The 26,352-nt window shown below is 50.0% G+C and overlaps 1 protein-coding gene across 2 annotated transcripts in view; it reads right to left on the bottom strand.

Annotated features, from left to right (window-relative positions):
- Positions 1–26,352, bottom strand: part of adkb (adenosine kinase b) — a 92,617-nt gene that overhangs the window by 32,994 nt on the left and 33,271 nt on the right. For both annotated transcript variants that reach the window (XM_084670695.1, XM_084670696.1), the window contains exons 5-6: positions 19,268–19,440; positions 17,107–17,215 (exon numbers count right to left, since the gene is read on the bottom strand). In XM_084670695.1, the coding sequence (XP_084526821.1) occupies positions 17,107–17,215; positions 19,268–19,440 (282 nt within the window). The remainder of the gene's footprint in view (positions 1–17,106; positions 17,216–19,267; positions 19,441–26,352) is intronic.

The raw sequence follows: 26,352 nt of genomic DNA, 5'->3' as shown, positions 1-26,352 counted from the left end.
TGTGTGTGCTAAACCTCTCCCATCACTGAATGCACAAGTTATTAAAAGCTCTGCTTGCTGACAGGTGCCAGCAAAGTGTATTCCATGTATTGCAATTCACATAAGCCACTTAAAGAAAACTGCAGAGAGAAAGGTATAAAACTGAGAAGGGCTTAAGAGTTACTGGAGCCCTTTAAACATCAGGGCTCCTCATCCAACTGTCTTTCCTTTTTCCAGACTTGTTAAATGAGTTCCTTCTATTGCCTCTTAATCCCTGTTAAGGTATTAAAACTGAAAATAACATAATTCATTACCTATCTTAAACCTGTAAAATGTATATGGTTGAATACCCTTGAAGCTCCTTTGGTCTTAAGTTATTATTAGTATTACACGGATGAGAAATGTTTTTCAACACAGCCAAACTAGTCTTACATAAGATCTCACCCAGACAAACTGCATGTCAACCAAAAATAACCTAACATGCAATTCTATACCCAATATGATGTATGACAACCTTTTACCTAATATGTCCAATTTTCAGCAAATTATCATTCTCCTTTCCAACATTTCTTACACACATATTTAACTATGTTCTTGCTTTGCTTGATTTTGTTTCCAATAGAGAAATGTTATCACATACACAAAAACATTGTGAGTCAGTTTAGGCAGGGTGTTCTTACAGCCTAGACAAGCAGGTGATGTCTTAGAGAAAGGATTGATTATATTCATTAAATCCCAAAAGAAATTAGGCGAGATTGATGAAAGCATGTATAGACTTCCTACAAAGCCTTGGGAGTCTTTAAAAGCCGTTACCATGGCGGTATCCCATTAGAATAACAAACATTTCCCCTGGATGTTGCACAGCCCCTCTCTGGGTCTCTCCACACACAAGCACCTGCCTTCACATTTTCCACCTCCTAACTTCCAACAGCCACTTGAAAATAAGGGGAAATATGAAATGCAGTTACGAAAAAACCTGAGTGCCAAAAAAAGGAAAAAATAAGAAAAAGGAAGACTTTTTCTTCAAACCCGTAATAACTTTCCATGGGAATAGGGTGAGAAACTTAAAAAGAATAACACTTCCCCTTGATTTTCTACTCCTTCCACTTTTTTAAGCAGGCAGTGAATTTCCTGGAGTGATAAGGGCTTAGCCAATGTAATCCTCACAGGGCCCTTCTCCAGTATGCCAGGAATAAAGAAACCTTTCCCTCTCGGAAAAAACGAGAGGCAACAGTAGGTTCGAGAACAAGAGAGGGGGGGGTTGGGGAGAGGAGAAAGACAGAGAGAGAGAGACAGAGAGAGAGAGACAGAGAGAGAGAGACATAGAGAGAGAGACAGAGAGAGAGAGACATAGAGAGAGAGACATAGAGAGAGAGTGATAGAGAGAGAGACATAGAGAGAGAGTGATAGACAGAGAGACAGAGAGACAGAGACATAGAGAGAGAGTGATAGACAGAGAGACAGACACAGAGACAGAGAGAGTGATAGACAGAGAGACAGACACAGAGAGAGACAGAGAGAGAGACAGAGAGAGAGAGAAAGAGAGAGAGAGAGAGAGAGAGAGAGAGAGGCAGCAGGCCTGGCATCCCCCACACATGCAAATTAGCATGTGTGGAAAGAGCAGCCGGACTTGTCCCTGCAGGAGATCAGCAGAGGAATATTGATATGACAACGCGAGGGGTTTCCCTGGCCGGGGATGCAGGGACGGTGGAGGCTGGCCTAATTGGCCCCGTACTGAGAGGGCACCTATAAATGTTTCACACCGTTCGCAGGGATTGATTCATTAACGTGCAGCTCGACAGGACAGGTGGGCCTCTCCACGGTGTACCATCTTGAACTGGCTCAGTGTAAAGTCACCGTTTCGATGGCGGCCTTGATACATAGTCCCGACCTTTCGCTTTAGATATTAAAATCAGCAGCGGGCACGTGACTCTATGCCCAGTGGCAGTTCTAGACTAATTTTACTGGGGGGGCCAAGGGGGGCCCAGTGTTTAATTAGAGGGGCACATTAAAAAAGGGAAACAAATGATATTTAAACATTAAATACTTTAATTTTGCTTTAAATTAAAATCATACAAATGGCTCTTGCTCTACCTCTTCCAGGTCCTCAGCTGTCTTTACCGCGATATGTTTCTCTCTAACTTTTTTTATTTACTGGAGCAAAAAAGGCTGCAATGTCCCTTCCCCGTTTCATGATGACTACTAAAAGAAGAAAAACAACGTGTAAAAAAAAAAAAAAAAAAAAACATTCAGTCACCTTAGGGAGGCCACAGGGGGGGCCAGGGGCACTGGCCCCTGTAGGCCCCCATGTAGAACTGCCCCTGTTCATGCCACACTGCTGGACTGAGTTATGGAGCTGTGTTATAAATACCACAGTGGCGGGTTCCTGAACTGACAGGAGTCAGACCTGGAGAGGATATCAATAATTCACCATCCTTGCACTCAGGATCAGATATTACATGATGAATGATTTTTCCATCTAAACATGTTGGAGGGGACTGAATCAACCTAACAAGTTGAGTCATAAATAAACCCGACTGCTGCTGGCAGTAACCCTGACACGACATGGCTCAAGTTCATCATAATATTCTATTAAACAAGCCTAGCAATAGAGTATCCGAGATCAATGACATATTCTGCCGTGGCTACAGACAACCATCTCCTCCGCTTACTGATCAGAACGGTTGAGAGGAATCCACACACACACGGCGCTCCTTAATCTGAGCATTGAGGAGGGCGTCAGGCGTCACGTGCGGTGTCTCTACAGAACCCTCCCAGCCAGTTAAGCCTTGTGAGAAAGAAGCAGAGCAGCATCTGCAGCGGTCTCTCTGGGTGGCTGGCTACATGTGGTTGACACATTCTGCTTCTTCAAAAGACGCTCACAGACGAGCTCAACGTGTGAGAGAATGTGTGTGCGGCATGTGGAACCCCCCCCCCCCTCCCCCTCCCCCTCCCCCTCCGGTCCCTCTTTTGAAGATGACCCCTCCCCCCGCCAACCCCTACGACCATGTCATGTTCAAAAGTTCATACATATATCCGTTGAGCGTTTCCATCGCAAATTGGTTCAGTATTAAGTTGTAAACTCATGTTGTGGAAGATGTGCAGCAGTGTACTGCCCATTCCTTAAGAGCAAGTGTGCTAGTTTGAGCTAGTGTGCTAAAGCGAGCTAGGGTGTTCTAGTGGGAGCTAATGTGAGCTAGCGTGAGCTAGCGTTCAAGTGGGAGCTAATGTGAGCTAGCATGAGCTAGCGTTCAAGTGGGAGCTAATGTGAGCTAGCGTGAGCTAGCGTTCAAGTGGGAGCTAATGTGAGCTAGCGTGAGCTAGCGTTCAAGTGGGAGCTCAACCGCAACCGTAAATCAGGGACGGAAGGCCTACGTGCCAGATTTTTTTATTTTTTTTACTGTGCTGCATGTTACTGGGGCAAAACACTTATTCACTCCGAATCTGTTCCAAAGAGCCTGAACGAAACGAGAGTGCATTGTGCCATAACACCAGTGAGTGTGTGTTTCCTGACGTGCGTAAATTACAGAAGAAGCTCTCGGAAATTAAACATGACGTCTGTGGAGAGCATCATCCCTCTGGCTCAAACCTCACGAATCTGCGCTTTGAACTTTCCGTTCCTCCCCACCAAACCGCTGCAATCACGGCGCGGTAAAACAATCGTTCTGACATTAGCGAACACGCTGGTTCGCTAACGTAGAACCGACAGGAGGTTCCATTACAGCTGAACGCGGCGTTTGAATCGCGGTGGGGCCGAATCTAGATCTACCAGGGGAAGACTCATATCCGCTTGTGCAAGAGGAGCCGTGCTGATGTGGTTTCTGTCTAAATCAAACCGTGAAGTGAGGTTCCTCAAACAGATTGATCTCCCCTAATAGCGTTTGTAGTGGATCTAATCTTGGGAGGGCATTTGTTATGAAAGAGGGATGAAGGAGGGAACCAGCTGTACTACAAGGAGGGACCATTCAGCATCGTCTTTTCCTGACACTCGTCTGACGAGAGCACACATCCGAGTGGGATGACAGCCCCATGAGATCCCAGTATGGAGAGGACACTCAAACACTGGCCCACGTCCTGAACAATCTCTGGTACACACACACACACACAGAACACAATCTCCCCCTGTGCTGAGTGATTTCATATTATAATGGGAGCTTTTGCTCATGCACGATTCGGCTTGCGTGGAAATGAATTACCTTTGCAGTTTGGGACACTTCCAAGACTTCCATGGAGTGTCATTTGGTCCGCAAGCTCAGCGACTGTGAACGCGGCCAACTCAAAAGAGACACTAACAGCAAGAAAGACGACCAGGGTCGCAGACCTCAACTGAACCGGAAAAAGAATGACCACGGTGGGTAAAGAGAGAGAGACTCTGCTCTGAGGACAAGGACTAAGGCCAAACCCCCGAGCCCGGGGAGGAAGAGGCAGAGTGAGTGAGTGAGACACGTCTAAACAGAATGCCTTCTCCAAACAGAGACCGAGAATTATTTACACACAAGACTAAACATGAAAAGAGCTCCTCATCCTCGATTAAGCCCTGTTTACGTGCCTTGATGACGCGTGAGTAATCTGTATGCGCGGCTTCAGGTCGAGAAGCTTCTGACGCCGTCGCCAGCTCTGCATGCTACATTATTAACACCCGCAAAGACATGACATGGATATATTATGACAACTGTATCACAGGAAGAGGCGGAGGAAAGGGGAAAAGGAGCTGAGTGGATGCATTTTTCATGAACTGCAGTGTTTTCCAGTCAAAAGTTCTCGTTGTGATGCTTCACTTTCAGAGAGGGAAGGATGCGGGGGGGGGGCAAGAAAAGCAAACACAAGCTGTGCTCCTGTCTGACAACAAACAAGGACGTTGTACCGTGTGATTACAATGATCTGCTACTGATAGCGACATGCCGACATCGCGGGCTGCTGGGGGAAGGTCTACAGGTCAGCTTGCGTCTCTTCCACTCTGCTGTTGAGTGCGTCGTCCTCCGGGTTTGAAATGCTACTTTCAGTCACGAGAAGCGACGTCTCCACACAGTCGCAGGAGGATAGTGCTCAACGGTACCGAGCGAGGGTTCTATTTTCTTCTAGAATTTATCTGGAACCTTCCGAAGGAGGGTAGACGCGCCGCAGGGCCGCGTGGAGGGTTCAACCTGCCTCTGGCCTCAATGTTTCGTCATTCAGGGCCATGACCAGCCTACTGTCACTAGGGTTGTCAGCTGTCCTGTATTAGCCAGGACGTTCCTTATATTGGGCCTAATTGATTTGTCCCATACGTGATCTCCCTTGTCCTGTTTATTGACTGCTACGCTGATCTAACCACTGACTGACACAACGACAACAGCAGCAGCAGTGCTGATCACGACACTTGACAATGATCACCGACACCCGTCATCGTCCAATCACAGCCCACCCTCACGAGCATCGGTATACGTGAAGTAAATGCGCCGATTTGTCAATTAGCTATCGTAATGACAAATGCCCTTAAACTGTATATTCGCACAGAACCAAAACCTGCACTGATACTGCAGCCTTTGGTGCTGTATTTCATGGTGACAAAGTTGGCAACCCTAGCTGTCACGGTCACTCTGTGCCTCCACCCATCACATTGCCATGGCAGCCCCTGGGTCTGTGTCCAGACTCACACTTAAATCACATTCTGCACACACGCGGCCAGGACAGCGCTTGCACCTACTGCATCTAATCTAATCTGTTCATCTCCCTGTGTCCTCTCTCTCTCTCACACACACACACACACACACACACACACACACACACACACACACACGCACACACAGGAACTACAGACAAGATTTCTGGGGAAGGCACGGTTTAAAATCCTCATTTGTAGTTTCCTTTGAGTGTGCCGAAATGAGGGCTGGGGATGGAAATCAGAAAATGGGGACTGGCTCCATAATTGAGGCGTTATCAACTCATTAAAAGCCATGGGGGCATCCGTGGATATGTTCACGTAACACTCCCATTACGTTCCCCAACAGAGACGGCCCTTAGAACACAGAACACGAGGAAGCCTCGAGAGAGGAAGGAGCAGCCATGATTGATAAGGTCGCTATCTTGTCAACCTTAGATAAAAATGAGAAATACATAATACAGTACAGGTAACAGCAATTTACCACAAAGGAACCGGCAGCCTTTCTTGGATGGCCCCAAACAGCAGCCCCTAACTCCCACGGTGTAATAATAACCAATACAAAATGGCACATCTTATTAAAATTGTGACAGATTTATTATTACTGTTGTTTAACTTCCCTTAACCTCTTTATAATCAAATCATGTTGAAAGTTCAAGGAGACTGTCCTCCAGTGAATTACAATCATTTTAGCTTGATTTAAATTCCCCCTGCATGGTAGGCAAGAAGACCCCATGCTGTGACATATCCTGTTTACTTTCCAGTCTGCCCATCCAGCAGCATTTATGGCCCAAAGTGGATAAGACGGGGGGGGTGCAGGAAAAAAAGAAAAGAAATAACATGAATCAAGCCATTTTTAGTAGGACAGAATGGATTCCCTGGATAAAATACAGTATGAAAACCTGCTTTTCACAACAATTATGTTCCATAAAAGGGGAAACGGCAGTGTGCAAAAGGTTCCTTTCATTTTTTTTCCCGTTCCCTTCCTCTTGCGCTCTCGTGTTAATCAGAACAGTAAAGCCTGTGAAGAACGAGTTGTACTGAACCCTAATAGATGTGTGACTGGGCCAATGCTGATCAGTCACCATCAAAGTGACTGGACAAAGCCACATTAATGTCACCCTCGATGTGCCTACTGGGAGGTGGGATATTGGGTCTCAGGTAGTCCACTATTCCCTTACCCCTGCTCCGAGGGTGAAATATGATCATGTCACAAAGAAGGAGACAGCATAACATTATTTTCTTTCTCCACTCAGGCAGAGCTGGTCATCACCCCACACAGGTCTAAATGATTGAGGAGAGCTTGTCTTGGGACTTGCAGCTGAGGTAAAACAACAAAATGCCTGAAATCAATAGTGTTTGAACGAGAGGAATGCAAATAGCCACCCTTCCTACTTCATGACACGGGATAACACACCCTTAAATTGTCCGGGCTCCGTTCAATGTCATCATTAGCCTCAACAGTGTCAAATCCGCTCAATAAAGGGCATTATTTTCACAGGATAAGTAGTGCATTAACCCTTTTACGCCGCTTTCAGGGGGTGCTGGAGTCTCCTATAACCAGGATGAATGCAGCGGATGACAAGAGAGATGGTTCATGTCGATAACTCAGGATGTAGCGTCAGATGGGAGACTGTCCTAAACCCGGTCCTAATAGGAGCTGGAACAGGAAGCTATTTTAAAACTTCCTTAAAAATGACTTCAAAGCAAACAATAATTTTTTGCAGACTTCCTGAGCTGAAAAGATAAGCCGGAGAAAACGGGGATAGAGACATTGTAAATGACGCCAGCCTTGGTGAAGAGAAATGTCTTCCTGATCTGGGCCCTCCTCTCTGGAGCTGACACCTACAGCAGAACATATATCAATTATAAATAAAGCCAGAATCCATCTCATGTTGGCAGCTTGTTTAGATCTAAACCTCACCTTCTGAGTGGCGAATTCTCTTCAGGCACCCCCCCCCCACACACACACACACACACACACACACACTACACAAGCCCCCTGTCCTTAAATCAAATCCCTTTTTAGGCCTGAATTTATTTTTCCTGTAACAAATCTGTCTTGGCAAATGATGTCACATAAGCAGGCAGAATGACAGGCTGACGTCTATGCAGGGGAACATCAACCTTGCTCCTGCAGCAGTGCTCCCAAGGTGAGTAATCATGGCGGGAGCAGAACAGACACCTCCTGCCACACACACACACACACACACACACACACACGTGGATGCCAGCCAGAGTCCAAACAAACCCAGAGTCTGTTGCTCAAGATAAACAAACCAATTAGGAGTGAAAGGCATGTTATTCCTCCGTCGGCTAAGGTATATTTTTCTTTTTTCCTTTTTTGATGAAAAATAATCAATGCATTATTTTCCAGGCGATGCGGCCGTATAACATCCAGAGTAAAGAGAATCGTACCGCAGCTGCAGACATTATTATTCATTAGATTAATAAATGTATGGAAGTAAACTAGCTACTGGTCCTGTAATTAATCCACGCAGCCTCAGCGGAGAGAGGGGTGAGCGAGGGGGGGGGAGAGAGAGAGCACAGAGCAGGAGATTCATCATCGCTTCTCGCTCCTTGCTCCTAGGGATGCATGCCCTTCTTGTGTGGATGAGTCAGCTTACATCTTCTGACAATTGTGAGCCAAGGGCTTTGTCAAAAGGAACCACAGTTATTGTTTTGATTGGTCCCCTATCCTGTTATGTTGGAGCACAAAATGCTTTCAAATGTGATTGCTCCGCGGCGTTTGAAACTGAGGCACGCACAGCACACAACATCAAAAAGAAGATGTCTGATTTTTATTTGACGGAGGACCAATCATTTGGCACTTTGGAGCTCCAGGCCCGGCGCCTTCCCTGGATTGGAGCCCGCCCGGCCTATCAGTAATTGCAGGGAGCGTCCCCCATTGGCCAGGAACAGCATTAGACGACTGGGCACATGGCGTGTGACATTCAAGCCGGCCAATAAAGATGGGCATGCTAATGAAAGTGGCTGTGGCCTGTCTCATTGGAGCTGGAGGGCTGAGACAGGTCTGGAGACTGCAGCTGCTGTAGCTGGGTCTCCAGCCCCCCGGGGGGGGCCAGCCCTGCCCCGGGCCCCCAGGCACTAGGCTTGCCACAGGCGCAACACTTCTGATCCCCGAAAAAAAGATAGATATATATAACTAAATAAATGGTGGTCGCTAACAATGCAACAAATCACAGCCTGCTTGTTAGCATGGCGGACCAGAGAGGAAGGAGGGGGGTTGGAGGGGGGGGGGGGGGGCACTGAACTGGGTTAAGAGATTTAATGTGCTGCTGAAAATGTGACACTTGCCAGAAGTCAAAATGTTCCACCAGAGTAGCAGCAGCACCAACGGCTAAGTCTCTATAACGCTCCGAAAGCTGCTTACAATATCCACTTGAGAGACAATAGATAAGGTCAGTACACCATATCTGAGTGGAGCCGACATACGAAAAATAAACACTTTTCCGCAGCATGCACTGCCCCTGGTTTCTTAGGACTCTGTGATACTGGGTAGTTTGGTCCACAAAATACATTTCCTTCACATTTGTCAAACTGAACTTAGATGAATAAACGATCCTCAAATCACTATCCAGTTTGACTTTCTTCCGCCTGACAGTGATTCATCTACCTTGACTGAAGGAGAAACACTGGCGGTTTGGAGTGGACTGCAGCCAAACAGGCACAGTGAAGCTAGAAGCGGGCTTAGAGTGGCCTATAAATTACCGCCGCATAAAAGGACAAATGCAGAAGGAAACAATTGTGTTGTCCAGCATCTGCCTCGCAGAGACGAGCATGTGTGGCGAGGAGCCATCATGAGAGAACATTCCTCAACTCGCCAGCACGCTAGCCTAACAGCTATCGTAGCGGGCCTACATGTGGATAATATTCCCGAGCTATTTACTCAGGTCCTGCGTTGTAATGATGTAATAAAGTCTGACACTTAACTCTACTCAGTATCTGGACCCAGGAGACTCACTCTGCTGTAAAAGCGCCCGTGGATTCCGAACCTGAATCTTAATCAGCGTTATTCACCCAGCGGAGCCACTCTCCTGGCTCCCCAACGAGCATATCAACGCACGGCCATCAGAATCGTTTTGCAAGCAGCGAGGCGACTGTTCATTTTCTGTCCGACATTACTTGACAAATAATTACTGTGACAATTCAATCAATTTTCATCGCTGGCAAGAGCGGGAGGTTGTCTTGCCTTGTTGATACCGAATTAGATACTTTTTGTGGCTTTCTACCTTGGACACAGTTGCTTTTGATGCCGCAGTGAATTGGGACAAGATGATGCAAGGTAGAATATTATTCAGCCTGAACTATTCATCCCCCTTCGAGCCCGGCACAGAGGAAAATAAACCATTTCCAGGGCTGCAGATCCAAAGTTAAGGGAGAAGACATGGTGTTTTCCCATCTGAAACTGAGAACCTGTTTTTACAAGGTAACGTGGGTGTAAAAGGAGAAAGTTCCAGAAGGCTGGTGGAGTAATAAGGACTTGGGGACTGGACAACAGCCAAACGGCTGAAGTTCACACCAGAGGCAATTACTCAAGACACGATGGATTAAAGCAATTATTTCTGGTTGTAACGTTGTTCAAATTAGGAAGCTCTGACTTGGAAGTCCTGAAATAGCAGAGCAGACCTCTGCCAGTGTAGAATGTTTACCCAACAAAATCTTCACAAACTCCAAACCCATTACAAAACTAATAGTATTCAGTGTCAAGTGAGAAATCGAGCCATAGTGCTTTCCTCCATAAAAGTGTGGATTTTAAGATCATATAAACAATCTTGGGTTCCAGAAACTGTGCTGTTCCAAAGCTCACTGCGTTCACGCAACAGTAAATCACACTAATAAATGTAAGGAAATACAGAGCACCAATTTCTAACATGACCAACAGAACCTAATCATCTACACGCCGTCTCTCCTCTCCACCCCACCCTGATCTTAACCTTGTACATCTACTTGAGAGGGCTTTTTCTGGATTCCCCACTTAAAGGGCATGTCCGATAGGCCAGCATCTGGCCTCCCATTGGCCCAAGGCACCCAGCTGAGAGCCAATGACCAGGCTGAACTCTTGACAGCTCATTACAGCTCAATTAGGCAGGTGCACCTCCATATATGGCCCTCTCTCAAACCAGCCACGGTGATGCATGTTTAACATGCAAGAGACTCACATAGTGACAGCAAACACTGAACGCCTAACCCTTATCACCCGATTGCTTCGGATTGAAATCATATAATTGCAGTGAGGGGAGAGGAAGGGAGACAAAAAAAAAGAACAACTAATAAATAAGATCCAGTAGGCTTGTAATTGAACAATTATGAGTTCATTTCCATCAGATGCTTGTTGGCAATTATAAAATGCAATCTGATTAGATTTGAAATGACATTGTTTCACACAAAAGACAAGGTGGGGGAGGGAGTGTGTGTGTGTGTGTGTGTGTGTGTGTGTGTGTGTGTGTGTGTGTGTGTGTGTGGGGGGGGGGTGTGTGTGTGTGTGTGTGTGGGGGGGGGGGTGTCAGAGTAATAAAGGGAAAGACACATCATGGTGGTTTGTCTCCCACAAACATGACCTCCGGAGCCGGGGACAGGCAGGAAGAGCAGGGCTGATGATGGACAGGACTTGGCAGAGAACATCCTTTGTCCCCTCGACAGAATCACCCCCCACCCCACTCCCCAAATCTGTCAGATATAACACTAGGGGTCGGTTCTCACATTTAATATCAGCCGTCTGGAAGAAGAAAAAAAACTAAAAACAGGCAAGGCGAAAAAATGTTGATCCCTTGAGGATGGATTCTAATCAAGATGAAATGCTTTTACAAATCTATTTAATAAGGCTTGCCAGAAGTCAAACTTGGCATGTAAATGCAGTGGGGATTAAATTTCATCGGCAACCAAGACTGTAACCGATCGCCTGCAGACAAAGAGAGAGCCTGCCAGTTTCCCCCCCCCTCTTCTCCCTCTGTTTCTCCTCTGCCTGCGATTTACCTCGTGATCCCTCCATGACTATGGGAAAGGACAGGGACAGTGTGGAGTGGTGCAGTACAGAGAAGAGAGGGGAGGGGAGGGGAGGGGGAGGAGGAGAAGAGAAGGGAGGATGAGAGGAGGAAAGAAGGGAGGATGAGAGGAGAGGAGAAGAGGGAGCAGGAGAGGAGAAGGGAGGATGAGAGGAGAGGAGAAGAGGAGAAGGGAGGATGAGAGGAGAGGAGGAGAAGAGGGAGCAGGAAAGGAGAGGATGAGAGGAGAAGGGAGGATGAGAGGAGAGGAGGAGAGGAGAAGGGAGGATGAGAGGAGAGGAGGAGAGGAGAAGGGAGGATGAGAGGAGAGGAGGAGAGGGGCTCAGTGGCTCAAGGTCAGTGTGAGGACAGTGTGGTCCTGTGAGCTGGGAGGACAGAAAGGGAGCCGCAGTCACCTCTGTGCTAATCAGCCCGTTGGCTGGCTGATGAGGTGTCAGTTAGTAATGTGTGTGTGTGTGTGTGGAGAGAGCCTCTCCCTTTGCTTTTTTGGCTGCAAAATTGCAGGGGCTGTCTGGGCAGAGCAAGTTCTGTGTGCGTGTGTGTGTGTGCGCGCGTGTGTGTGCCACTCTGGGGCGTAGCAGTCTGATGTGCTGCTTGTGGTGCCAGCTAGTGTTGCGCCCCCCCCCTCCTCATCCCCCTCCTCTCATCCCCCTCCTCTCCTCCCTCTCCTTGCATATTACACTACAGTGACTGAAGCTCGACACCGTTTCCCCCCTGCAGGGAGGGCAGAAAAACAACTGCCAATTAAAGAGATCTGCAATGTGCTCGTGTTAACAGTGTGGAGCAATACGAGTGTGGACTGCTCCAACGGCCTTTTGGCCAGGGTGTGGCTAGCCGCTAGGCTAACGCCTGCAGGGGGGGAGGGGCGGGGGGGGGGGGGGGGTTGGCTTGGAGACGGGGATGGACAGGATCCATAGCAGGGAAGGAGTGTGTGACCCCACAGTGGTATGGCTGATCTCCCATTGGCTGAGCTCTCCATACCAGACAGCTTGGCAGGGGTGTCTCTCCTATATCCTTGGGTTATTTCAGACCATCTGCGCCCAGTCATTAACAGGCCTTTTCACAGTCAATTGTCTCACATGGCTGTCCTTTTCCCTGTTTCTATTCTACTGACTTTCTGCATGATAAAAAAAAAAATCCAGAGATCTAAGCTGAGGATGGAAGCTTCACAGGAAGAGTGTTTTTTTTTTGTTTTTTTTCAGACGGGTTGGGAGAGTAGGGCAAGCAGACGCTCATTCCACATGGCATCATGGAGGAGACATCCAGCAGCAGAGATCAAATTACAGGGCAAAGCGCTCAGTGGTCAGAAAAACAAGCCAGTGGTATGCTGCAGATTGTTGAGTGTGTATACGTGTGTTTGTGTGGGTCTGAGTAGTGGGGATTGAGAGAGAGCAGATAGAGAGAGAGAGACCAAGGGAGGGGGGGGGGATCACAGAGAGAGAGAGGAATGGGGGAGGGGGGGCAAGAGGGAGGGGGAGCGAGATAATGTCCATAGAGGGGGATGAAGTGAGGGAGGGAGGCGGAGAGGATGGTGTGTGTGTGTGTGGGGGGAGGCTGGGAGTGGGGGGGGGGGAGAGAGGGGGGGCTAACAAACACACATCACCTCCTCCAATTAGAGTCAGTCATCTCTCCGGCAAAGCTTCTTCAACACAATACATCAGCCATCTCTGATGCTGCTCAGGAAGACAACACATACACACACACAGAGAGACACACACACAGAGAGACACACACAGAGAGACACACACAGAGAGACACACACACAGAGAGACACACACACACATAGACACACACAGAGAGACACACACACACACATAGACACACACAAAGAGACACACACACACAGAGAGACACACACACACACAGACACACACAGAGAGACACACACACACACATAGACACACACAGAGAGACACACACACACATAGACACACACACACATCGACACACACACATCGACACACACACACATCGACACACACACACAGACACACACACACACATAGACACACACACAGAGACACACACACACATAGACACACACAGAGAGACACACACACACATAGACACACACACACACATCGACACACACACACATCGACACACACACAGAGACACACACACACATAGACACACACACACAGACACACACACACACATAGACACACAGAGAAAGAGACACACACACACACAGACACACAGAGAGAGAGACACACACATAGACACACAGAGAGAGAGACACACACACACACAGACACACAGAGAGAGAGACACACACACACAGACACACAGAGAGAGAGAGAGAGAGAGACACACACAGACACACAGAGAGAGAGACACACACATAGACACACAGAGAGAGAGACACACACACACACAGACACACAGAGAGAGAGACACACACACACAGACACACAGAGAGAGAGAGAGAGAGAGAGAGACACACACACATAGACACACAGAGAGAGAGACACACACACACAGACACAGAGAGAGAGAGAGAGAGAGAGACACACACACACAGACACACAGAGAGAGAGACACACACATAGACACACACACAGAGACACACACACACATCGACACACAGAGAGAGACACACACACACATCGACACACAGAGAGAGAGACACACACATAGACACGCAGAGAGAGAGACACATCGACACACAGAGAGAGAGACACACACATAGACACACAGAGAGAGAGACACACACATAGACACAGAGAGAGAGAGAGACACACACACACACAGACACACAGAGAGAGAGACACACACATAGACACACACACAGAGACACACACACACATCGACACACAGAGAGAGACACACACACACATCGACACACAGAGAGAGAGACACACACATAGACACACAGAGAAAGAGACACACACACACACAGAGACACACACACACATCGACACACAGAGAGAGACACACACACACAGAGACACAGAGAGAGAGAGAGACACACACACTGTAAACAACACTGCACCACCGTTGGTATTCAAAGAGACCTATCCTCTGCCTACCTCCGTTTAGCCCTCTCTCTACCCCCCCCTCTCCCCTCCTCACTTTTGTTATTGCTCTTTGTGCAATGATTTGCCTAAGGACCCACATTTCCTAGCAACAGCCTGCCACCAAACATTTGGCAGGAGTTCAACATTCTCCCTTTGTGAGGAATAAGAGTGCTGCCTCCGCTGCCTCTGTGTCTGCCTCCAGTACGGCTGCCTCCAGTACTGCTGCAAACACTGGAGCAGCTGCCTCTGCCTGCCTCCAGTACTGCTGCCTCCAGTACTGCTGCAAACACTGGAGCAGCTGCCTCTGCCTGCCTCCAGTACTGCTGCTTCCAGTACTGCTGCCTCCAGTACTGCTGGAAACACTGGAGCAGCTGCCTCTGCTGCCTCTGTCTGCCTCCAGTACTGCTGCCTCCAGTACTGCTGCCTCCAGTACTGCTGCCTCCAGTACTGCTGCCTCCAGTACTGCTGCCTCTAGTGCTGCTGCCTCTAGTGCTGCTGCCTCCAGTGCTGCTGCCTCCAGTGCTGCTGCCTCCAGTACTGCTGCCTCCAGTGCTGCTGCCTCCAGTGCTGCTGCCTCCAGTACTGCTGCCTCCAGTACTGCTGCCTCCAGTACTGCTGCCTCCAGTACTGCTGCCTCCAGTTCTGATGCTAACACAGGAGCAGCTGCCTCTGCTGCTTGAACAGCCAGGCTGTGTAAGCCCTCTAATAATTCTGTTTTCATCCAATCACAGCACATAGTAGCAGGCACCTTGAGAGCCCCTGCCAAGAATCATCAATCACCTCTTTAACACACACGCACACACGTCTATGCACACACCTGCAGAGCGCGTGCATGTGAGCACACGCACGTATATGAACACTGGCACTTGCACACACACACACAGCTCAGTAATCTGATTTACAGATTAGAGCGATACAAGACCGTGCATACCACCGAACAGTCGTTTAATGAAAATCAACAAAGCACATTAATACATGGCAGAGTAGGCCAGAGAAAGAGAGGGGGAAGGGGGGAGAGAGGGAGAGACAGAGAGGAAGAGTATGCAATCTGGCTGTAAATTGGGTAAATATATCTGAGTGCTCTCGACAAGGTTAATGGAGAGAGGAGGCCTTAGTGAACAGTGGTCTAGACACAGCACACAGTATTAAGTGCAAATGGCTGTGGTCGTGTATCTGGCTAAGTACTCTGTGAGTGGGAAAGAGACTCTAATAAAGCAAAGCGATCCCGCCTGTTTTGACAAAGCAGACCTGAGAGGGACGCACGCTGGCGAGAGTTGAGATTCCGAGAGTTGAGATTCCGAGCGTTGAGATTCCGAGCGTTGAGATTCCGAGCGTTGAGATTCCGAGCGTTGAGATTCCGAGCGTTGAGATTCCGAGCAATGACAAACAAACATACGACAGTGAGGCCTTCTTGTCCATCCATCCGCCCTCACTCCCCCCCCCCCCCACACACACACACACACCAGCACACACACACACACACACACCACACACACTCCAATCCCACAGACCCCTCTACATGACTGTCGGATGTGGGCAAAACCCAACTGCCAGTTCTGCTGCGGGTGTGCCGTGTTTGCAAATAGAAAGCAGAGGAGAAAGAATTGGACCACACAAACTCTGGATGACTGAATGAACCGTTCTTTGGCACAGACAATAAATTGTTTAGTTTTTTTGGGGGGGGTAGGGGGGTGGAGGGCAGTGTTCGTTTGTTTCTTTAACTGAGTGGCTAATTACAAAAGAGTCCAAAGTTGAGAACCGCTACAGTGAACCAGGAGGCCTGGGCCACTGTGGGACCTGGAGCGTTGGAGATGGAGAGTGCAGCACGAGAGAGGATGCTGGGTCAGGCTCCAATACTGATTTATGTTGATAGTGAACTGTTTAGAGAGCAGGAATGTGGGACAATTTCAGGGCTATCATTGTGACTGGAGATCAGAGACTTGCTTGATCCATCAGAATTAAATGTAATCCCAAACAATGAAACATGAGCATGGCTAGCCTTTCCACACCGAGTCTGAGTTTATACGTTACTTTGGTGGTTGTGTGTGGGTGTGTATATATATATATATATATCTGTGTATGCATGTGTCTGTAAAAGGGTGGGTGTAGATATGAACTCATATAATCAATTTTCACACTTTGGCAGCACCTGTTGGCATGTCGCCTCGTAAAAAAAGAGCAGGAATGAATCCATTACATGTGTAACAATTTCACATTGTACGACGCCGTCACACACAAAAGGCAAACAGGGGAATCGAGCAGCCGTTGTCTCAATAGGTAACATCAGCTCAATTCGCCCGACAAAAGATGAATGACCATATTGACAATTGCGGTAAGCTCGCCAAGGCATTTCGTGAATAAAGCTTCTTAACATTTTGTTCTCTGGCAGAGGAGTTGGGGGGGGGGAACAGTCATTTGAATGTACAAGTATCTCACTTACCGCAATATAATAGACCTTGGCTTTCTCCACTAGCTCCCAGTTGCTGCCCAGGTCCAGGTGGTTTTCCTTTTTGTAGCAGTTTGCCGCTGCCAGGTTAGCGACGAGGGACCTGTCGAGACAGACCCCATAAATCTTCCCACTCGCTTATCATCCATCTTAATTTTGCCTCCAAAAACATCCCTAAAAACACCGGCGGCAGACTTTTCTTTGTTCTCTCACGATATAAGAGGATGATAATGGCTTTTCTGGGAACGTCTGGGGCCAAGGTGAAATAAAGTCACAGTGGTTTTTGTTCCCGACTTTATAAAAAAAAAAAAAAAAACGAAAGAAAAAATGGGTTATCGTCCCATGCAGACGGCCCTTGTGAGCAGGAGATTAAACCGGCGGAGGGGATTTTTATGGCTAGCGTGGAGCCACCTCAAACATGTCCCATTATCATCTCTGGAAATGGGCCATTATTAACTGAGGGTGAGGAACAACAGGCATGCATTACCAAAATGAGCTCTTCAGTCAAGGACGCAAGGGGACTGTAGAGAGAACAGGTGCTTCTTACATGAACATGCTCGCTTGACACGTGCCATGCGGCCTGACTCCACTACGAACGGCCATCGAAAGGAAAACGAGCACAAACTCCAAAATGGAAACTTTGGGGGATAGCCAACCGCATACTTCCGGAATAGGCGATAAGGAAGGTCCATTTTCACTTTGCTTAGCTGAGAAAAAACCTGTTCATCGTCATTAGTGTCAAAGATGAGCAGCATGCTAGCTATAGGCAGACCGGGGCCTTGGTGATGGCTATGAAAATGAAGGTTGTTTGTAACTGTGTTCGACCTGGATCGTGGTAATGGACTGCAGGGTCAGTTCAGCTATGACAGCTACAACAGGTGTCATTACCTACCAGGTCTGATGGACAGGATGGGCCACTGAGGCTACAAATGGTGGGTAATGGTAGGTAAAAATAACCACGGAATACAAGAGAGCCGGAAAGGAAGGTAGGCTAACATTTAAGCGAACAGTAAAAGCTAACACCGTAATCGAGCTTTAGAAGGCTGGGCCGATATTGGCCGGGTTTCCCAGATTCGTTAAGAAGCTCTTAATGCTCAGAGCTTCTTAGGAGCATTCTAATAACACTTTAGAACGCTCTTATAACGCTCTTAAGAAGCTCTTAGCATTAAGAGCTTCTTAACGAATCTGGGAAACCCGGCCATTAATGGTAACTAAATATCCAGAGCGCACGGAAAAAAACTAACTAAACAGGCCTTGAATGGCATCGTCAACATGATTTAGCATTAGCAGAACTCCAGAAAGTGTCAGAAATGAGAAGGTGCGTCCTGGTTCCTGGAAGCCGCGTGCTAATCAGAGCCCCTGGGCTATGTCACACTGCCTCAAACCCTTCAAAGCCATCATCTCCCTTCCAATCTGGCCCTGCCAGCGACCTTTCCCCTGGCCTCCTGAGCGGTCTGTTAAAACACCTGTAAGAAATATTACCCTCCGCGTCCTCCGCCTCCTCTCCCCCCTTCTCCTGAAGCACAGCGGCTGACCTTTTCATGTGTCAGAGCCCACATCAAACAAGCTCCACTAAGACCATTCACTGGGACTGGCTCGGGGGTGACCGGGCAGCCTAGCTGCTGACTGACACCTCCAGTAGCTGGGGATGATGGGCCACAGTGAGAGGAGTTTAGTGAAGACCTTATTGATCCACACCAAGCCCCTAGTGGTGCAGCGGGCCGTGTGTGTGTGTGTGTGTGTGTGTGTGTGCGTGTATACCTGTGTTAGTCTCTATGAGTGTGTGGTGAGGGGCAAGGGGATGTTATGACCTCTGCTGTCTCTGACATGGTGATGATGATGCTAGCGAGAGAGGAAGAGAAGTCCTCACAAGCCGGCAGGTTGACAGGTGTGTGTGTGTGTGTGTGTGTGTGTGAGGTGGGGGGCTGGACGCCAGATTAGAGATGGGTGACAGCTCACAGGGGCGGCAGCGAGCGAGAGATGGCCTGGTGAAGGAACACACGGATGCTGTCCCCTTTGTCCTTCTGAGATGATTTGAACTATGACTTTCCCTTTACTGCATCGAAAACTTTACACCCTCTGGGTGATATCCTCTCAAGTCAGAGTGTCCCCTCCCCCCGCCCCTCCATCCCCACTGATTGGCTGGCCTCGCTACCTGTTGTCCCCGGTGATGCAGGCTGCGCAGGTCCCGGTTGGCTCGGCGCTCTGCTCGTAGTAGTGGGCGTCCACATGGGCCTCCTCCGCTTTCTGCTTCAGGATCTCCCCGAAGCGGTCAGTCCCAATGCAGCCGAAGAACGTGGCCACCTTGTGGGGCTCCTGGATCATCCACTGGAGAGGAGAGGAGGAGAGGAGGAGAGGAAGAGAGAGGATAAGGGGATGAGGAGAGGAGAGAGGAGGAGAGGATGAGGAGAGAGGAGGAGGGGAGAGAGGAGGAGGGGAGGAGAGGAGAAGGGAGAAGAGAGGGTCACCGTTAGAACGTCACAGAAGCCTAGCTGGTACAGGCCTTGGGGGAGGGGGGATGCCCAGCCAGCAAAAGAAGGGTGTTATGTTAGGATGGTTGTTCGTCGGGAGCTAATCTTGGTACGCCAGCAGAACACACGCACACTGTAGCTCCTCGCCGATCACGGCTAGCAGGTTTGACATTTTGAAGGGCCGCAAGGAGACATAAACAAGCCAGGCTAGCTGTCCCCCGGCTCCACACTGAGCCTTCTGTTCCCGCCCAGGCTCTCCCCGCTCTGGGCAGCTGCTCTGGGCCAGCTCAAAACAGGCCGTCATCTTATTTACCCAAACCCCCATCATTCAAGGTTCCATCCTACTTTTTGCAAACATAGGCACTCTGTGAAAGTATGTTTGTACGTATGTGTGTGTTACTGTGTGTGTGTATAGGCTACCTTCCATAGACACCTTCCGATTGGTTAAGGGCCTCTTCCTTCCACCGACGGGCCTAATGCACTCGGTGACTTGTACCTGGGTGATGAGAGGGACTGCTCACATTCTCCTGCTCTCAGGTTTAACCTCCAAAGATTTATTGATGTACAACGCTGCCATGTTTGCTCATTTTATTGCAGCCTCCTGTTTTGTTGCTGACGGGGGCCCCTTGTGAATGAGATGTTGCTGCTTTCAGGGATGACCCGTATGTGTGTGAAATTAATCATTTCACACAACCAAATAGCATCACGGTAGGGAGGGAGAAAAGGAGAAGAAAAAATAAAAGCAGCATTTTCATCACCCAGCGTTCTGAGTTCCACTCTGCTGGTATTTCTATCCTGCCTCAACTCTCTGGGCCACTCTGGAAAAAAGGGGGGAAAATAAATAACTAAAAAGAAATCTTGACTTTCGTTTTTTTGGCTCAGGTGTGCTTCTAGGCTGCGGCGCCAATTAAAACAAGAAGTGAAAGAAGGAAGATGGAGGATTTGTCCACGGGAGGAACAAAATGAACAGATAGGAAGACTGAAGAAGGCTGGCTCCATGTCCACAACGCGTCAGCTGGGGGCACAGGACACACACACACACACACTGACACACACACACACTGACACACACACTGACACACACACACACACACACACACACACACACACACTGACACACACACACACACACACACACTGACACACACACACACACACACACTGACACACACACTGACACACACACACACACACACTGACACACACACACACACACTGACACACACACTGACACACACACACACTGACACACACACACTGACACACACACACTGACACACACACACACACACACACTGACACACACACACACACACAGACACACACACACACACACAGACACACACTGACACACACACACACACTGACACACACACACACGCTGACACACACACGCAACAACCCCCAGAGTAGGAAGCAGACAGAAATGCCCCCTTCTTGCCGCTCCTCCTGCTGCAGGCCCCTCACACTCCTCAAGGTCACCGGCCCGGGTGCACGTCAAGTCCAATCTGATTTTCCCTTAGCCGTGATGAGCTCTGAATCCAAGGTTAGGAGCTGCGGGCTGTAAATAATGACAGCGTGGCCCCTCCATTTGCAGGCTTCTCAGGTGGGAATGGAGGGGGGGCACTCTGGGTCCCCGTCCCCTCTGATGACAGCAGGTGAATCACAGCAGGCCCCCTCTCCCCCCGCCCCCTCCTCTCTCTCTCCCTCTCTCCCCCTCCCCCCCCCCCTCTCTCTCTTTCTCTCTTTCTCTTTCTCTCTCTCTCTCTCTCTCTCTCTCTCCCCTCTCCCCCTCTCTCTCCCTCTCTCTCTCTGTGACCATCGTCTCGGCTCTCACTGCCAGCATTTTACAGGGTCATTAACATACACGAGTGTGTGTGTGTGTGTGCACATGTACTGTATATACACACACACATGACTGAGTATCCAGAGCACCCATGCAGATAAATGCATGTGCATGATACAGGTTAGACACACACCACCTATGTTCCACACAGACAGTTGAAATAGGCACGTGCTTGTGCCCCCCTCACACACACACACACAAACAAACACAAAGTACCACCCCACCCCCAGCCAGTAGCTCTCCACTACATCAATAAAACACAAAGCAAAGAGATAAACATGTATAAATTGTCATCATTACAAGCACGTACCGGCTGAAAATAATAATACAAAATAATCTTTTTTTCTAGGTCCTGCACAGGTGTAGGGAGTTAGATCAATTCATTTCCCATCCCTGGAAGCCAACAGACCATCCCTCTCCACTCCTAGATTAGGAAAGATAATACCTCCATTATGACAAAAGCGCTATCTGTGAGGTCACCAGGAGGTCACCCAGCCCGGCGCTGGGTATTCATGCTTAGTCACATCCCAATTATACCACAGAGGCAGAGGCAGAAATTGGCAAATGTACATCAAGGCGCTTCATTACTGAGGGCCGCTGCAGTGAAATCAAGCAGCAGATGAGACAGAGAGAAATTTGGCCCCAGGCGGCATGTTAGAGAGAGAGGGAGAGAGAGAGGGCGAGCAAGACGGGGGGGAGGAGAGATGACAGGTTGGAGGGAGGGAAGGGGGGAGGGAGGGAGGGAGGGAGGGAGGGAGGGAGGGAGGGAGGGAGGGAGGGAGGGGGGAGGGATGGATGGAGGGAGGGAGGGAGGGAGGGGGGAGGGAAGGGAGGGAGGGAGGAGCGATGGAGGGAGGGAGGGAGGGAGGGAGGGAGGGGAGGGGAGGGGAGGGGAGGGGAGGGGAGGGGAGGGGAGGGGAGGGGAGGGGAGGGGAGGGGAGGGGAGGGGAGGGGAGGGGAGGGGAGGGGAGGGGAGGGGAGGGGAGGGGAGGGGAGGGGAGGGGAGGGGAGGGAAGGGGAGGGGAGGGAAGGGGAGGGAGGGAAGGGGAGGGGAGGGAGGGAAGGGAAGGGGAGGGAGGGATGGAGGGGGGAGGGATGGAGGGAGTGAGGGAGGGAGGGAGGGAGGGAGCAATGGAGGGAGCAATGGAGGGAGCAATGGAGGGAGGGAGGGAGATGAGAGAAATAACAGATTAGTGTGAAGGCGCTGGGGAGGCTGCTGTATCACACAGCAGCAGCTCATGTATATTTACTTAACTAGGGAAAAGGCTGTTCCCCAAAGAGCAGCTCAGCTCCAGTGGAACAGCCCACAGACACAGCCCACAGACACAGCCCACAGACACAGCTCACAGACACAGCTCACAGACACAGCCCACAGACACAGCCCACAGACACAGCCCACAGACACAGCTCACAGACACAGCTCACAGACACAGCCCACAGACACAGCCCACAGACACAGCCCACAGACACAGCCCACAGACACAGCTCACAGACACAGCTCACAGACACAGCTCACAGACACAGCCCACAGACACAGCTCACAGACACAGCCCAAGGTGTGGACATACAGGGAAACCACAAACAACTAGCAAAGGAGAGTGTGTGACAGTGTGTGTGTGTGTGGGGAGGGTCATCCAGAAAAGAGGGAAGGAGGAGAAAAGAGGAGAAGAGGAGGCCTACTAGCTAAGGGCAACAAGATGATAAGTCTACATTATGTTAAGGGGAGAAGAAGTTGGCCGTCCCCCCCCCCCTCCCCTCCTCTGTGTTTGGCTTCCATTTACCCACACACAATTCCCTTCCCTCCCCAGCCCTGGGGGGGGGGGCTCCAGACAGCTATTAATTATGACATCTTGTGGATGCGACGGGGCCCCACTTGGGGAGTTGACCCCGGCGCGCTCCTCAACATCCAACAGCTGCCACTCTTCAGAGCGGAGGCAGGCTGCCTCGCATGGCGGCTTCCAGGAGGGCAATTACACTGCCCGGGCGAGGCGAGGCAGACCACTGCTTGGGACTTGAGAGACTCAAGCAGCCATTAACACCATCAGCTATTACTTTCTCTACCCCCCTCTCTCTCTCTCTCTCTCTCTCTCTCTCTCTCTCTCTCTCTCTCTCTCTCTCTCTCTCTCTCTCTCTCTCTCTCTCTCTCTCTCTCTCTCTCTCTCTCTCTCTCTCTCTCTCTCTCTCTCTCTCTCTCTCTCTCTCTCTCTCTCTCTCTCGCTCTCTCTCGCTCTCTCGCTCTGTATATTGATGAACTGGTAATGGAAGCACTAGTTGGATATTCCCCTCTGTAAAAACATTGTCTTGTTTCGAGTCACCCTTAGGGCTCGATGGAGTTGTTTGGAATCATTTCTGCGCCATTAATGATGCAATCCCGATGCAATCGTGATGTGCTAAAGACACAGAGCACAACAGGGCGGCAGTGCAGGCCGATAGCTGATGCCTGTGTGCTACATCGCTCTGCCTCCATACCCCCTGCCTCCACACCCTCTACCTCCATACCCTCTACCTCCATACCCTCTACCTCCATACCCTCTACCTCCATACCCTCTACCTCCGTACCCTCTACCTCCATACCCTCTACCTCCATACCCTCTACGTCTATACCCTCTACCTCCATACCCTCTACCTCCATACCCCCTGCCTCCTCTGCCAGAGGAGTCCTGGGGTGAAGGCCGGTGGAGCTCTCTGCAGGGCCTGGCTGCTCCACTTGGGTTCACCCTTAAAACAAGGAGTCCTCCAGCCAGCGGCCCAGCTAGACCCTCCGGAGAAGGAGCATGTCTGTGCCTAATGATGGCCACATTCATTATAGGCTTATCAACTCCGGCGAAGAAATTCAATAGGCTATTTTTAGAAGCCTAGGAGAGCTGTGTGTGTAAGTGTGTGTATGTGTGTGTAAGTGTGTGTGTGTGTGTGTGTGTGTGTATGTGCGTGTGAGGGGCCCTGGTCTCTGAGGTGGCCGACAGTGGTTCTCTCCATCTCTCCACCAGGTCAAACAAATATTGGCGGTTTATGTAGTTAAAACAACAGCAAAACATCTGTCTATCAGAGAGCTGTCAGGTGAGCTGCTTTTAGAGAAGTGTATTGGGGCGGGGGGGGCGGGGGGTGGGGGGCGTCACAAGCCCTGACATTGATGAGGTCTGGCAGCTTCCATTAAATCACTCTTTCCTGTAAAGTGCCAGCCATCAAAGCCAGTGGCCCAGGATTTTTCACTCAATCAGGTAACACGCAAGACTCCCCCACCCTCCCCCCTCCCACCCTCCCCCCTCCTCCCCCACCCCCCTCAGCCACCCCCCTTCTCTTAGGGGCCAGAGCTTCTGGTCAATAACTCCTATCAGTTCAATTTCATGCACAGTTAGCCGTGCTGGGGCGGCCAGGGCACCAGCAGCAGCAGGTAGCATGTGTTGGGTTCTCTTCCTCCTTCCTTTCTTCCTTGGGAGGGTTGATAAGTGGGGTAGGGACCTGGAGTGGACTGGACTTAGAGGGAGAGAGTGAGAGAGACAGACAGACAGAGAAAGAGAAGGAGGGAGAGGGAGAGAGAGAGGGAGAGAGACAGACAGAGAGAGAGAGAAAGAGAAGGAGGGAGAGGGAGGGAGAGAGAGAGAGAATGGGGGGAGAGAGAGGGAGGGAAAGAGAGGGAGGGAGGGAGAAAGAGAGAGACAGAGAGAGAGAGAGAGAGAGAGAGAGAGAGACAGAGAGAGAGAGGGGGCGGGGTTAGCAGGGTACTAGACTGATGCACCCCAGGTTTACCTCTGCTGGTCACCATGGCTCCCTGACAGCCAATTACCGCTCTCCCTGTTTTTTGCCTCGGTGACACCGCCAAGGGGGAAAAGATAGCGAGTGCGAGCGAGAGAGAGAGAGAGAGAGACAGAGAGCTGTAAATGATCAACACGATAATGCAGCTGATTATCAGTCAGGTCTGGATAAGCTCTCTGGGATTGTAAGGCACCTTGATGTGCTTCCTCAGCGAGGCAGGCGAGAGCCCTCCATGGCCCCAGCTGCACCCTCAGATGAGCACCACCAAACAATGGAACAAAACCAACGATAATCATCCTGTACTGAAATACCTGTCGTTACGCAACCCACAGACACGGTGCCAGGGCTTACACAGCATCTACTGTAGACGTGCGTGTCTCTGTTGTCGAACAGTACGATACTATCGTTTCCGGGAAGTCGCCAGAGTGTGGCTGTGATAAGATCGACCCTGTTCCACATCTGACAAGGTTCTTCACAGACTGAGGGTTATTATGGGATGGCCTTGGGGGCCGGGGGGACACGAAGCAGTCTGGAGCCACCAGGCACCAGGAGAGGCCCTGTACTCCTCAGACAGGGAGGGGGGTGTGTGTGTGTGTGTGAGAGGTGTGTGTGTGTGAGAGGGGGAGTCGTCTCTGAGGCGCAGGGACCACGGTGATAAACATCCCGCCAGATGACACATCGCCTCGCCACGCTCCGTAGGCTTCGATGTTAAACACGACAAGAATGTTCCAGACAGTATCTCTCCACCCCACTCCCCCTCCCTCTTCACAGAGCTATCAAAGGGCAGGAGGAGAGAGCACGTTAAAAACCTACCCCCCCGGCCCCCCCCGCCCCCACCCCGCCTCGCCCAGCACATCTTGCTGGAGCATCTTTTGCGCTGCATAGGAATAAGAGATATGTTGCTACCTGCTATCACCGGGCGCCAAGTTTATCTAAACACCTCCCCCCCCCACACACACCCTCATTCCTCTAACCCTCTTTCTCTTGGCTCCATTGTTAACTATACAGCCTTGGTTTGTTTTCAGCTGCTGGAGGGAGGGAGGGAGGGAGGGAGGGAGGGAGGGAGGGAGGGAGGGAGGGAGGGAGGGAGGGAGGGAGGGAGGGAGGGAGGGAGGGAGGGAGGGAGGGAGGGAGGGAGGGAGGGAGGGAGGGAGGGAGGGAGGGAGGGAG

Source organism: Hypomesus nipponensis, chromosome 13, assembly GCF_054491055.1.
Source record: "Hypomesus nipponensis isolate SF chromosome 13, ASM5449105v1, whole genome shotgun sequence".
Lineage (NCBI taxonomy): Eukaryota > Metazoa > Chordata > Actinopteri > Osmeriformes > Osmeridae > Hypomesus > Hypomesus nipponensis.
The sequence above is the reverse complement of the archived record's forward strand: the minus strand, read 5'-3'. Positions and strand labels throughout refer to the sequence as shown.